The 13983-nt window shown below is 44.7% G+C and overlaps 1 protein-coding gene across 1 annotated transcript in view; it reads right to left on the bottom strand.

Moving 5' to 3' along the window:
• Positions 1-13983, bottom strand: part of CHN2 (chimerin 2) — a 262947-nt gene that overhangs the window by 107370 nt on the left and 141594 nt on the right. Inside the window, exon 3 of the mRNA XM_058678065.1 lies at positions 3823-3878. Coding sequence (XP_058534048.1) covers positions 3823-3878 — 56 coding nt within the window. The remainder of the gene's footprint in view (positions 1-3822; positions 3879-13983) is intronic.

Raw genomic sequence — 13983 nt, forward strand, 5'->3', positions numbered from 1 at the left:
CCCAACCCACCACCCTAACAGCAACACTGAGAAAGTCAGATATGCTATTAGTAAGTGCCTCATGTTTGCAATCTCTGTTTATTTCTCCCCCCTCATTTCATTAGACAGTTACACTGATTATGCACTGTTGCTTGGTCTGGCTGAATGCAAGGGAGATACTTACAGTTAAGACTGATGAAGTTTCCATAGAAACACAAGCAGCAACAATAAACAGATGTGTTTGGAATCTCTTTTCTTTCCTGAGAGCCTAGTTCCTGACCTGAGCATCTTGCTTTCTTCTTGGTCACTGCAGTGTGGCCCTCACATATGGACTCTCACTTTGTCCCCAGTGACTGTCTCCCAGCAGGCTTCCCCATGGGTTTCTACACCTGCCATGAACTGTGAAGGCTTCTCGAACACCCATCACGTGCCACAGTAGACAGCTGTTGTCTACGTTCCACTGTAGTCACCTTGCAAACACAGATGCCTAACCTCAGGTTCCAAACCAAGAAGCTGCAAAGTGGCACAGCCAGAAGTCGCAAGACCTACTTGTCTCCACAGCTGAGCTTCCTGCCTCCTCTGCCTTACGAAGCTTGTAGTATTAGGCATGCAGCATGGGTCTGCACACCTGACTCATCGAGCTCTCTAGCAAGGTCCTTGCCATGGCTAGGATCTGCTGACAGCAGCATTGTAGCATGCCAGGTGAGCCTGGAGCAACAGTGGTCCCTGTGTCCGTAACCACAGGCTTCACTCGGGGCTCCAATGTGAGGATTTATCCCATAGGTGCAACGTGACAGATGCTCACATCCTGAGAAGGTTATTAACCATCAGAGAAATATGAGAGAACAAGGGTAGGAGAGCAATCCAGCCTGGTACCTGGGAAGGAGTGGCTGGGAGAGGGGAACAAACCGAAGAAAACGTGTTGGAAAGGAAGATGTGCACTGTTCAGACGTAGCTCAGGCACGAGATACAACAGAAAAAGTTCATAATTGTAGGCTTTATGTAAATGCATTAATAAAGCTTCAGTTTCTCGGGCCACACACTCTAATGGAAGGGTTATCTGTCCTCATTAGCCAGGTACTTGGAGCAGGCAGGTGTGTGACAAGGCAAAGAGACACTGGATGAAACCCTATGGGCAGCGGGAGCAAGGGTTTCTGCCAGCATCCAAGAGCAGGCAGCGCCTTCCCTTGCAAGGAGACCAAATCCTGGAAAATGCCACAATGTGGTCAGGAATCATTTACAATTAGCTTCTCCTTGGAGGACAAAGCAAACGGGAGCCAGCCCTGTTGGCACTCGCTGAGTGGCACCTGGGCTTCCAGCAAACTTGACCCCACAGAACTTGACACCTGCTGCCTGCTGGGGAAGTCTCATCTTGTGGCAGGTTTCAAAGCAGAAAGGGAATATGGAATTCCTAGGGGCACTGATCAGCAGGGCTTACCCACAGATGAAACTGGCTGAAGGTTAAAAGTGGGAAGCTGCACTTAGAAGACAGACAAAAGGGGAAGAAAAGCCACATGCAATTGGTACATCCTTTAGCTACGGCTGACGACGAGAGCTGTGGAACATTAAACAGATAGGCAGGAGACCCCAGTCCGTTGCGTGTGGCTGAAACATTTCAGTCCAACCCCAGGAAGGCCTGTCTTCACTGCAGGCATCCACACAAAGTCTCTGTCTCTCTCACACACAGAGGTAAGGTTTAAGCATATATATTTAATCACACCCAGATTTTGTTCTCTCTTTTTTTAATGACATTCAAAATGCCAATAGCTGAAACAGGCTTTCCATACACATTGTTCAATAAATGAACAAATATCTGAGTATTGTATGCTTAAGTTTCAAGGGCTGGAGCCTGACCATAGCCGGTGACTCTTCAGTAGAGTCCATTGTTCTTTTCTAACTTTGAACATTCTTTTCATCAAAATACTGAAGCACCTCAATTTCTCTGCAGGAAATTGAGGAATGCTAAATGAAACAAAACTGTGAAGGAATGTTGAACTACCTGCTTCTTAATTCTCTCTGAAAGCACTCTTACTTAGAACTGCTCATTAAAGCAGTTGTATTTGTCTGACTTTTTGCTAGAAATCCGTAGGACCACAGAAGGCAGAAGTAGTGACAGTACAAGATCAGACCGTCGGAACCCAGCCTGGAATTTTTCACATGCATCAGAACGTTTCTGTTGCCCATTTTCCTGGGATGGAAATGTCTTCTCTCTATTAAAACCAAGACGACTTGCTGAAATTCAATCCTCTCTCAAGAGTAACATTTTGAGTAGAAAAACTTAATAAGCCATGGAAGTGGACTCCCAATAGACATGCACATACCCAAGCTTTTGAAACAGGTTCACATCTAGAGACAGAAGGCTCTGGCATTCAAGCCTGATCCTCTGGGGTGTTGGCATTGGAGCCCCGCTTGCTCCCCATCCCACCTCTTCAAGTGCACACTTTAAAAGCTGCCTGCTACTTTACATTGTGTCAAAGCAATAATGACAAAGCAAGTAAGAGCCTATGGGTCTTTGGCTGCAAAGATATTATTTTGGTTATTAAAAAAATTGGCTGGTGCTCACACAGTGGCACATCAGGCTAATCCTCCACCCTGTGGCACCCGCATCCCATATAGGCCTTGGCTTGTGTCCCAGCTGCTCCACTTCCAGATCAGCTTTCTGCTTATGGTCTGGGAAAGCAACAAAGGATGGCACAAGGCCTTGGCATCCTGCACACCTGTGGGAGACCCAGAAGAAGCCCCTGGCTCCCAACTTCATATTAGCTCAGCTCTGACCATTGCAGCACTTGGGGAGTGAACCAGCAGATGGAAGACCTTCTCTCTATCTCTATTTCTCTCTTCTCTGTAAAAATTGCCTTTCAAAAAAAAAAAGTGGCTGAGGGATCATGTAGTAGCAGTTAAAGCCACTACTTGTGATGCCAACATTTCCGTACAGGAGCTGGTTCAGGTCCCAGCTGCACCACTTCTGATCCGGCTCCCTGTTAACGCCCTGGGAAAGTAGTGGAGGATGGTCCGAGTACTTGGGCCCTTGCTACCCATGTGGGAGACCTGGATGGAGTTCCTGGCTCCTGACCCAGTTCCACCGTGGCAGCTGTCTAGGGAGTGAATCAGCAGAGGAAAAGATTCTCTTCTACTTTCTCTGTAACTCTGGCTTTCAAAATAAATATATTTTAAAAATGAAAAAAAGTGCTAAATGAAAACAGAATGACTGAGATGAGGGCCAACGTTTCAACTGTTGCTGGTATCTTGGGAACTAGAGCCTGGAGGGAAGGCAGTGACACGTCCATGTGCCTTTTAAGCTTTTTCCAACTGTGCTTTTATAGCACAGTTACTTTTCTGGTAAGGTGTGGCCATTTACAAAAAAAATGTCAAGCCAGTGTGACAAAGCACAAATCTTGGCAAGATAGAGGTGTTGAAAGCACTGAGACCTTTGTCATTCTTAGCTTTGTCTTTCTTAGCTAGAAACACTGCAAAATTAAACAGTGCTAAAAGAATCAACATAACACTAACCCAAAACGACAGAATACAAATTTGTGCGTGTGTGCGTGCGTGTGTGTGTGTGTGTGTGTGTGTGTGTGTGTTGGAGGAACAGTTTAATGCCAAGGATGTTTAATTTAGCTCTGCAAGGGTTCAAGGCAAGAGATTTCGGATTCCCAGTTAGTTTGTGGGTATTTTTAAACTGGTGTCTGACTTCAAAACACAGAACATGAAGATGTGAAATCTGCTGACACTCTAGCTTACACGACTAAGAATCAGCTCCCAGGAAAGCTGCAATGCTTCCAATATCAACACGGTGCTGACATCATCTTTAACAAGAGGGATGAGGAAGAGCTGAGTACTGACCTCCCGAGGACAAATGATCCTCTTGGGACGCGGTGCCTCTTGCTGTAGCTGATACACTGCCAATAAAGAAAGAAAAAGATACTTCTCATTAGAAAACACCAACCCATCCCAACACCCAGCATGCCTTCAACTCTTTCCACCTTAGCACATCTTAACTGAAAAAAAAAAAAAAACACACACACACACACATTTTTTTTTTCAGACTGGATGAAGTCAGATCATTTATATGGAAATTAGCTGCCATGAATGTAAACTGGCAAAATTGATTTCTCTTTTATTCTTATAAGGCCATTGGAGCTTTATAATTGTTACTGGCATTGTTCATTTGATGCCTTTCTTGGAAGACCAGGTGCTGCTCAAATTCTTTTGACTTTTTTTCACGATGAAATTCTAAGTGTGCGAGTATCTGAATAGTAAGACAGGGTAAACAAAATGCCTGAATTTAGACGCTGACATTGTTTGACGAACCAGGGAGAGAACAGGCGTTCACAGAGGAGTGTGCCTCTGAAATGTTACATCCCGAAACACAACTGGTCTGTGAGTGAATGACACACAAGTCGCTTCTCTCTTTTCCCCTCTCCTTTCACAACCTCTTGCTTTTCAGACTGATCTTTTGGGGGGAGACATGAGATGAATGAGGTAAGTACAGAGGAGGGAGAAGTGTTATCTCCACAGGGCTGTGGGTCACCAAGCCCCAACGGAAGGAGCCCGTCAATGGGTCCTCATACAGATACGATGTAACAAAACTTAAAAAAATTCTCCTTACATGGGCATGCAACTCTATTTAAGATATTCTGGGGGCCAGCACTAATAGTAAGCTAAACCTCCACCTGTAGTTCTGGCATCCCATATAGGCACCAATTCAAGCCCTGGCTTTTCTTCTTCCAATCCAACTCCCTAGTTATGTATCTGGGAAAGAAGCAAAGGATGGTCCAAGATCTTGGACCCCTGCAAACATGTGGGAAATCTGCAAGAAGTTCCTGGCTTCAGCCCAGCTTTGGCCATTGTGGCCACTGGGGAGTGAACCAGCAGATAGAAGATCTCTGTCTCTCTCTCTCTCTGTAACCCTGACTTTCAAGTAAAATACATAAATCCTTAAAAGACAGAGAGAGAAAGAAGCACTCCAGCCAAGTGTTCCTTTGTAATTTATCTCAGCACACATTACATTGGAGGTTTTGAGGATGAATGAAGTCAGGGCGCACAGAAGGGGACCACATGCTAACTGCTTGCCATGTACCAAGAACCATACTTTTCGCGAATCTTTCTAAGAACCCAGGAAAATTAACTTTGCATTGTCATTCTCTTTTCTAAAGAGGAAACAGGAAGTTGTGCCAGAAGTTGAGCCAGCTAGGCTATATGTCCACCTTCAGCATTCCATTTTGATTCAAAATTTGGAACTATATTTTCAATGTATTTCAACTAATATAGAAAATATAAATTTTTCTCAGATTTATTTTAAATGTATGCATTTAAAATGTTCTTTACAAATGTTCTTTGCAACATGTTCTTTAATTTATTTTGATAAACATTTTTTTCAAGAATACATCAGTGTGTTCACCAGCCCATTATTTTACATACATACAGTCCTTTGGAACCAGTGGTGATGTAGCTCTCTGCTACCGACATGGAAGACCTGGACTGCGTGGACTGTGTGTTCACCTTTAAGCCTCAGGCCCCAGTCTAGGGCCTCTGTGGGTTTTTGGAGAGCAAACCTAGTGGTTGGAAGATTCATACTCGTCTCTCTCTCTCTTTCTGATGTTCAAATGAATAGAAACATAAATAAATGCAATGGGATTTATCTCCTAACAAATTCCTTGTCTCCACAGGTAAGTGTGATCAATTACAGCATGGCCTTTTTTTTCCTTTAAAGATTTATTTATTTTATTACAAAGCCAGATATACAGAGAGGAGGAGAGACAGAGAGGAAGATCTTCCGTCCGATAATTCACTCCCCAAGTGAGCCGCAATGGGTCGATGCGCGCTGATCCGATGCTGGGAACCAGGAACCCCCTCCGGGTCTCCCACGCGGGTGCAGGGTCCCAATGCATTGGGCCGTCCTCAACTGCTTTCCCAAGCCACAAGCAGGGAGCTGGATGGAAAGTGGAGCTGCCGGCATTAGAACCGGCGCCCATATGGGATCCCGGTGCGTTCAAGGCGAGGACCTTAGCCGCCAGGCCACGATGCCGGGCCCCAGCATGGCCTTTTAAAGCGTCTCTCTTTTGTATCTCATAGCCGGATAACCCCAAACCTGTGTTCTTTGACACTTTTATGAATGTTATCAAGTACAGGATTGCCCCATCATAAACAACAGCTAAATGGATAAGCTAAAGTCATCCCTCCTCTTGTTAGATATCCATATCTTGAATAATCGTTCTTGATAGACATTGATTAAGCTTTTTGAGTGGAGGTGTTTAACGATCCTATTCCCTGTTAGTATTTAAACACAATGCTAGGGCCCGGTGCAGTGGCCTTGAATGCGCCGGGATCCCATATGAGCACCGGTTCTAATCCCGTGGGAGACCCAGATGAAGCTTCAGGCTCCTGGCTATGGATCAGCGCAGGTCTGGCCATTGTGGCCGCTTGGGGAGTGAATCATCAGACAGAAGATCTTCCTCTCTGTCTCTCCTCCTCTCTGTGTATCTGACTTTACAATAAGAAATAAATCTTTACAAAAAAAAAATAAAATGCAATGCTTTCTTTCTAGAATAAAAGATAAATGTGTCATGACAACATATCACTTATGGTACGAAATTCATTAAAAAATGTAAATTTTGTGTAGCAATAATAACTTTCCACTAGAGTTATGACTGTATTTGGGATTCCTGCTATAAATGGTAAACTCTTCAAGTGCTGTGGCCAGCTACTGATGATGGTATTACAGTCATTTGTCAATTACCTATTATCCTATGTATCATAATATTCCATTTGCATTCCTCAAGTGTATATTGAAATAAATGTTGGCACTGTTTTCTTGTAAATACAAATCTGTAAGTTCTCAACTATGGCAGATTTCAGAAAAAAAATTATTATTATATGTTTCTCTAAATTGATGGAATTCATAAATAAAGTAATACCAAAAAAAAAGGAGGAAATGAATTCAGAGAGGTGGAATATTTGCTCCAGAGTTTCCGAAAAATGTATCCTTTGATTCCAAATCTCTGGTTGATTTTTCCTGTGCCTCAGGCCTTTACACTGACTACCCCCTCTACCTGAACTGCTCTTTCCCAAGATCTATATAGTTCATTCTCACCCTTCCACTACTAGGTCTCTGCAGGCCTTCCAAAACTTGCTTGTATATAATCCCACCATCACTAGGGGGCGGTATGGTAGCATAGCAAATTAACCATGGCTTGCTAAGCCAGCATCCGCTCTAACACACCTAGACTCTGTTCCTTGCCACCCATGTGGGAGACCCAGATGGAGTTCCAGGCTCCTGGCTTCAGACTGGCCCAGACCTACTTGTGGCAGCCATTTGGGGAGGGAACCAGCAGATGGAATATCTACCTCTCTGTGTGTCTCTCACCTCCTCTTCCCTTACCAATGCAACACAGACAAAAGAACAACTTTGAGATGCATAGCATGGAACCCTGAGCTGGAACTGCATTTCTTAACCTCGGCAGATGAGGGCGGGCGGGGGGGGAGGTGCCATCTCAGGATCTCTGAGATGCTGTTATGAAATTCAGATTCCTAGACTCCACTTCCAGTGATGCTCTCTCTGTCCATCTGGCATGAGTCCATCTTCCAGAAATTCTCACACACTTTCAGGAGTGGTGGTTCAAAGGGTATTAAAAAGGGGTTGGAGCGAGAGAGACAAGTGGTTTGCTTGCACTACTGTGGAAATCTGAGATGCAGCAACATTCGTGCAAGAGCAGATGGGAAGGTGAGCCGACTCAACAGGATGATCGGCAGGACATGACGACACACCAAGTGGAACCAGGAGGTGAGACTGAAACATCATTCCCAGGAGAGGAGGCGGACAATGAGAACTTTCTGGTGAGTGTCTGTCTATAAAGACAAGGTGGCAACCTGGCAATGGCAGCCAAGTGAAAAACAGACCCTGGTGTCTTCTAGCTTCAACAACAGCCTGCCCAGCACTTTCCCAGCCAGCGATAACTGAACAAACAGCCAAGGAGAAAAATCTCCAAGGCACGTGAAGGTAATGGGAACATGCCACAGGATCTGAAAATGCCACTCCTTACATGGGAAGCACAGTCAGCACAGTCCAAGACCGAATGTCATGGTTTGGGCAGTCGTGTGAGCAGAGAAGTGACACGATGGAGTTTGCTCCTATAGCAATGATGCAAATATGTTCCAGGCATTCCCAGCCCTGAGCTCTCTCCTGTTGTCTAAGAAGAGTTCCCAGCAAGGGAATAAGCTGCTGGCTGGGTAGGTGTGCCAACCACCAGAGGTTGGGGAGGGGTTGGGTTGCAGAGTAGGTGTCCTTACCACCCCAAGAATCTAAAAGCACACTGAGACCCAGGGCTCACAGAGACAGCATTAAGCTGCTTCCTCAGTAAGAAAGCTTGACTTGTCCTCTCAGAGATAAAACCGACTTGCTCCTGCCAATGACACAGGCAACTCACGAACTGCAAATGCTACAGTTCAGATTGGACCGCCATTTTCTAAGACATGGCAGCAGTAGCCTCTTCCTACCAAAGTGGGCACTGGAATCCATGAGCAGGGTAAAGCCACATGGCCTCGATGCTGAGCAAGAATAGCCCTGTTCACCGCCCATGCATTCTCAGCTTTCCTGGGGAGGGGAAATCTTCAAGAGCAGAGAGTTGGAGGTGCTTCCCAGCACCTCGGCTGCCATGGCAAATCCTTGCCTTGCTAACACATGGTGTGATTTTACTGGAGGTAGCTTCCCTTCTCTAAGGGCACTGTGAGGCAGCCAAGGATGCGGGCTACCTACCTTCCAAATAGGGGCGCCTCGACCTAAGTGTGTGGAAAACAATTTGGGTAGAACTTGATAAATTGCTGTCCCCAACCTTGCTTTTCTGATTCAGAGATCTAAAGAGAGCTGCGAGGTCACTATTATAAATACTCCCACCATGGGCCCGGCGGCGTGGCCTAGCGGCTAAAAGTCCTCGCCTTGAACGCCCCGGGATCCCATATGGGCGCCTGTTCTAATCCCGGCAGCTCCACTTCCCATCCAGCTCCCTGCTTGTGGCCTGGGAAAGCAGTTGAGGATGGCCCAATGCATTGGGACCCTGCGCCCGGGTGGGAAACCCGGAAGAGGTTCCAGGTTCCCGGCATCGGATCGGCGTGCACTGGCCTGTTGCGGCTCACTTGGGGAGTGAAAACATCGGATGGAGGATCTTCCTCTCTGTCTCTCCTCCTCTCTGTATATCCGGCTTTCCAATAATAATAATAAAATCTTTAAAAAAAAATAAAAAATAAATACTCCCACCAGATGGTCTTGGTGTCTGGGGGTCTCGCCAATCAGACAGTCAGGGTTCTACAGTCCTATTCAGAAAACCAGGCACAAGCTAGGACTCTGTGACCTATTTGCCTAGGATACTCTCCCGGGAGTGCTGTCAGCTCCAGCACCTGCTGCATAATTGGCACTTGGCCTCTTAGAAAATAAAATCTCTCAGAGAATACCCATGATGGTTGGCTTTTGAACTTGTCTGCTAGTTCACAGAATTCTGGCATAAAGTTTAGAGTGTTGCGTTTTTTTTTTTTTCAGTGAACTTGATAGTATTGTTTTGGTCTTGAGAGTTACAGATTATCACTGCATAAGACTTCTAGGACAAGATTATTCTGTGAAAATAGCTAAGAGTGTGATCACGTTAGCCTCAAAGGAAAGGAGGGGAGGAGTGAGCAGGAACTGGAAAACCATCACATGAAATCAGGGTCTTGGAAGACCTACTCGAACCCATCCTTATGATCAGAACTCCAATCTTGTGAACCAACTTAAGCCAGAGATCTAACAAAGCAGAGATGTGATGTGCATTTGCTGTGTGAATGAGTTCACTGATGAACACTATACTTGGTATAAAATATTGAGATGGCTGACTTCTAATGTTTCTTCTTTTCTACATTCCCAAAGTCTTCTACATTCCTAAGTGGTATGCTTCCCTAGGATCGATTTCCATTGTCCTTCCTTCAGACACTACTCCAACTTTTTAATCCATGTGACATAGAATGGATCCTCCCCTGAGAACAGTAATGAGTCTTGATTGGTTTATGGCAGTTAGCATATTCCAGTTCTCTGAACAGGTAAGTCAGGCCAATCAACGGTAATCCGATGGTGACGCTGCTTGGAGTGTCAAGAAAATGGATTGTCTGCTGACTGCTTTTGATAGAGAAAACACTAATCCTAATGGCTATCTGGGGTTCACAAGAGAAGAGTATACAAACTGCAGAGACAAATATAGGAGGTAGAATCAAGAAGAGATACAAACAGGGTTACGGCATTGTCGTTTACGTGGCTGGAACAAGCACCTCTGGACTTTCTTGCTTAAGTCAATCAGTTGGACTGAGCAGAAGATTCTGTTGCTTGTAACCAGGAGCTCTGCAGTTAGCATTAAACCCTAAACAGGGGATGGATGTTTGACCTAGTGCTCAAGATGCTCATGTCCCCCACTGGAGCGCCCGAGTCTCCTGACTAACTCCGGGAGGCAGTGGTGATGTCTCAGGTAACTGAGTTCCTGTCATTTACCTGGTGACCTAGATAGAGTTCCCAACTTGCATGTGGGCAGCAAATGAACACGTTGGAGTTCTCTCCTCCCCTATCTCTCTACATCACAAATAAATAAATAAATAAATAAATAAATAAATAAATAAAGCAATGGGATGCTGGTGTCAGGCAGATTAGCCTGATACACGGCTACACCAGCTCCATGAGATTATATCTAGAAGAAAGTTATCCCACTTCCAGTTCAGATCTATGTAAATGGCACTGGAAAGCAACAAAGAATGGGCCAAAGACTGCACCCATGTGGGAAACCCCAAAGAAGCTCCTGGGTGCCAGCTTCAGACTGGCTTAGCTCTGACTGTGGTGGCCACCTGGGGAGTGAAACGGCAGATGGAAGATCTCTCTCTCTCTCTCTTTCTCTCTCTGTTCCTCCGCCACCCCATAACTCTTTCAAGTAAGCTAAACAAATTTTAAATAGAAATAATCTCATAATTGGAATTAATATTTCATAATAAAATCTGATATCAAATAGCCAACAATAGTCAATAAAAGCAAAAGTAAATACAGGGTTACTCTGATATGTGTCTACAATCATTACAAACCATGAATTTTTAAACTTATGGTGGCAAAAAAAAATGTGCTCCAATTAGTAAAGATATAAGAGACTTGATAGTGCCAAAAAACTGCTAAAGTTAGTACAAGTGTGTGAAGGACAAATATGGATACCATAAGTATTCTGCTAATGAGTTTGACATGAATATAGAAAACCGTTCTCCCCCAAGGATGATTTTGTGAGCATTTCAAAGGCAACAGCTAGGTGATTCCCACAGTTAGTTCATAATGGGATTACCAACAGGCCATTTAAAATAAATTCTATATTCCGATGGCTTTGCTGGATTTTCAGATTGGAGAATGCTATCATTTTAGCATATTTTTAAATTATTTTTATTTTACTTGACACAGCGAGAGTGAAGTATTCTTATGCGAACAGGGAGTGAAGTATTCCCAACTGCTAGTTTGCTCCCCAGTTGCCCACTACAGCTGGGGCTGGATCAGGCTGAAGGCATTTGATGTGTGTCTCCCATGTGGGTGTCAGGGACGTAACTATCTGAGCCATTACCTGCTGTCTCCCAGGGTAAGTCGTAGCCAGAAGCTGCAACCAGACGTGGATCCAGGACTCAAGCCCAGGCACCCCAACATGAGACATGGCACCCCATGCAGCATCTCACTGCAGCACCCAATGCCTACCTCATGTATCTGACTTTCTGAAAACATCCCAGGATATTCTGCAAGGCTCTTGGATGTCTTCTCCTGGTCATCTTTCAAGATCCACAGGCAAGTTTAACCTCCTCCCCAGTTTCAGCAGCTAGAGAGGTATTATTTTGTTACTAAAGTCTATTTGCAATTTATCGATTTACAGCTCTCTTCCTTATTAGCATGTAAACTGGAGAACCGTGTGGACCACATTTGATCCATTGCTGACTCTTCTCAAGTCACCTCTGGTATTCAGAAAGTATTTGCTGAAAGATTAAAAGGATGCAAGACACAAGTCTGAGAACGTGCAGAACCAGTGCAGCAGCCAGACTTAAAGACTCCACAGGTCTAGGACAACCAAAGCAGACTGCTTCCCTAGCGTGGCACTGCAGGGTGTGGGCAACATGTTTTTGTTGCCTTGGGTAGCATAGTCCCCACACTCCTGGGAGCTCCACACCACTGAAGGTCTTCAAAAGGAACCTGCATAGCTATAGGTTGACTGTGTGATGGAAGAGTTTACAGCCTCAAGCATTTCCTTTCACAGATAAAGTTTTGTGATTCTACAGCAAATGAGAAACCCATAACTTGGTTAAATTAGAAAAAAAAACTAAGGTAAAAATCAATACTGTGAACAGGTAATTAGCAATTGTTCTTTAGTTTCCTTAAGACATAGATGTGCTTTAAAAAGATACATTGGGTGGCTCCAGGTCTTTTAGAAAAAGATGAAATTCATTGGAGCTAATGCCATCTTCTTGTTTCAGTAAAGCTCTCACATATAAAGAAATATTTATTGGTAGTTCATGTGTGCAAGGCCGTGTGTAAGGCATCGTAAGTCACAGAACGTCCAGTACCTCTCACTGCAGATATCTGACTGATTTACTGTCAGAGTACTTCACAGTCCATTAGGAAACAAACAAACAAAAACATCCAATTACTAAGTCATTAGCACTGCCTTCTAAAATCGAAGATCAGAGTGCAGAGTCCTGGATGGCAAGGCCCTTGGGGACCCAGCACAACCCCTCTATTTCACAAATGGAAGAACAGACTCGTATAATAAAGAAGCAGGTGCCTTTGGATGGGCTGGCACAGGGAGGCAGAAGCAAAACATTTGGGAAGGGGCAAGTTGAAGGACAGCAGGTCCAGCACAGAGGCATCTGGCAAAAATGAAAACAGAGACTGCAGCAAAAACGTCTCAGTACGAAATAGGTTTTTCTTTTTAAACAACTGGGGGCTGTACTTTCCCAAAGGAAATCAGTTACTGGGGAAGGGGAAAGGAGATTTGAATTGGGGAGGGCTGACTTGTACAAGATGAGACATTTGATTCTTGACTTTCTATTTTTCTCTAATGTTTCTCTTTCATGTAGAAAAGAAATTGTCCTGTTAAAAAAAAACATTGCAACATTGCATGCTGTTTTGCAACAAATATACATGTGTGGGTGTATACTACATATGCATTTATTATGTGTGTATGCAATTTCAGAGGTGGGCTTACAGCATGGTAATTAGGACGCTGCTTAGAATGCACACATCCCACCTCAGCATGCATGGGTTCAAGTTCAGCTCCCCTCAAATTCTAGCTTTGGCCTAACGTAGATTCTGGGGCTCACAGTGATGGCTCAAGTGTCTGGGTCTCTGCGACTTATGCAGGGGGCTTGGGTTAAGCTGCAGGCTCTCAGCCTGGGCATGGCTCAGTCACAGATGATGCAGGCACTACGGGAATGAACCCATGGATGGGAGATTTCTCCATTCTGTCTGTGTGTGTGTGTGTGTGTGTGTGTGTGTGTGTGTTGCTTTTCAAATGAATACAAAAATTAAAAATGTTTTAATAAGAAGAATGATAACTTGGAGATTTTCAGGTGATGAGTCAGGCTTGCTCTGGGTCCAACTTTGTTGTTCTGTTTTAAAAGGTTTATTTCATTCATTTGAAAGGCAGGTTGTGAGAGAGAGAGAGAGTTTTTCATTCTTTTACTCCCTCAAATGGCTGCAATGGTCAAAGTTGGGCCAGGCTAAAACCAGTTTTCATCTGGGTCTCGCAGGAAGCAGGGCACCAAGCACTTGGGCAGCATCTACTGCTTTCCCAGGTGCCTTAGCAGCGAGTTGGATTGGAAGAAACGCAGCTGGAGCTTGAACCAGCGCCCACATGGGATGCTGATGCCGCAGGTGGCACCCTTATCCATTGCATCACAATGCTGACCTGTGGTCCTGCTCTGAATGCCACTGCCCACATTTCCTGAAACCTTACTTAGCACCCCTGAGCCACAGTTTCC

This window comes from Ochotona princeps, chromosome 20 (assembly GCF_030435755.1).
Source record: "Ochotona princeps isolate mOchPri1 chromosome 20, mOchPri1.hap1, whole genome shotgun sequence".
In the NCBI taxonomy this organism is placed as follows: Eukaryota; Metazoa; Chordata; class Mammalia; order Lagomorpha; family Ochotonidae; genus Ochotona; species Ochotona princeps.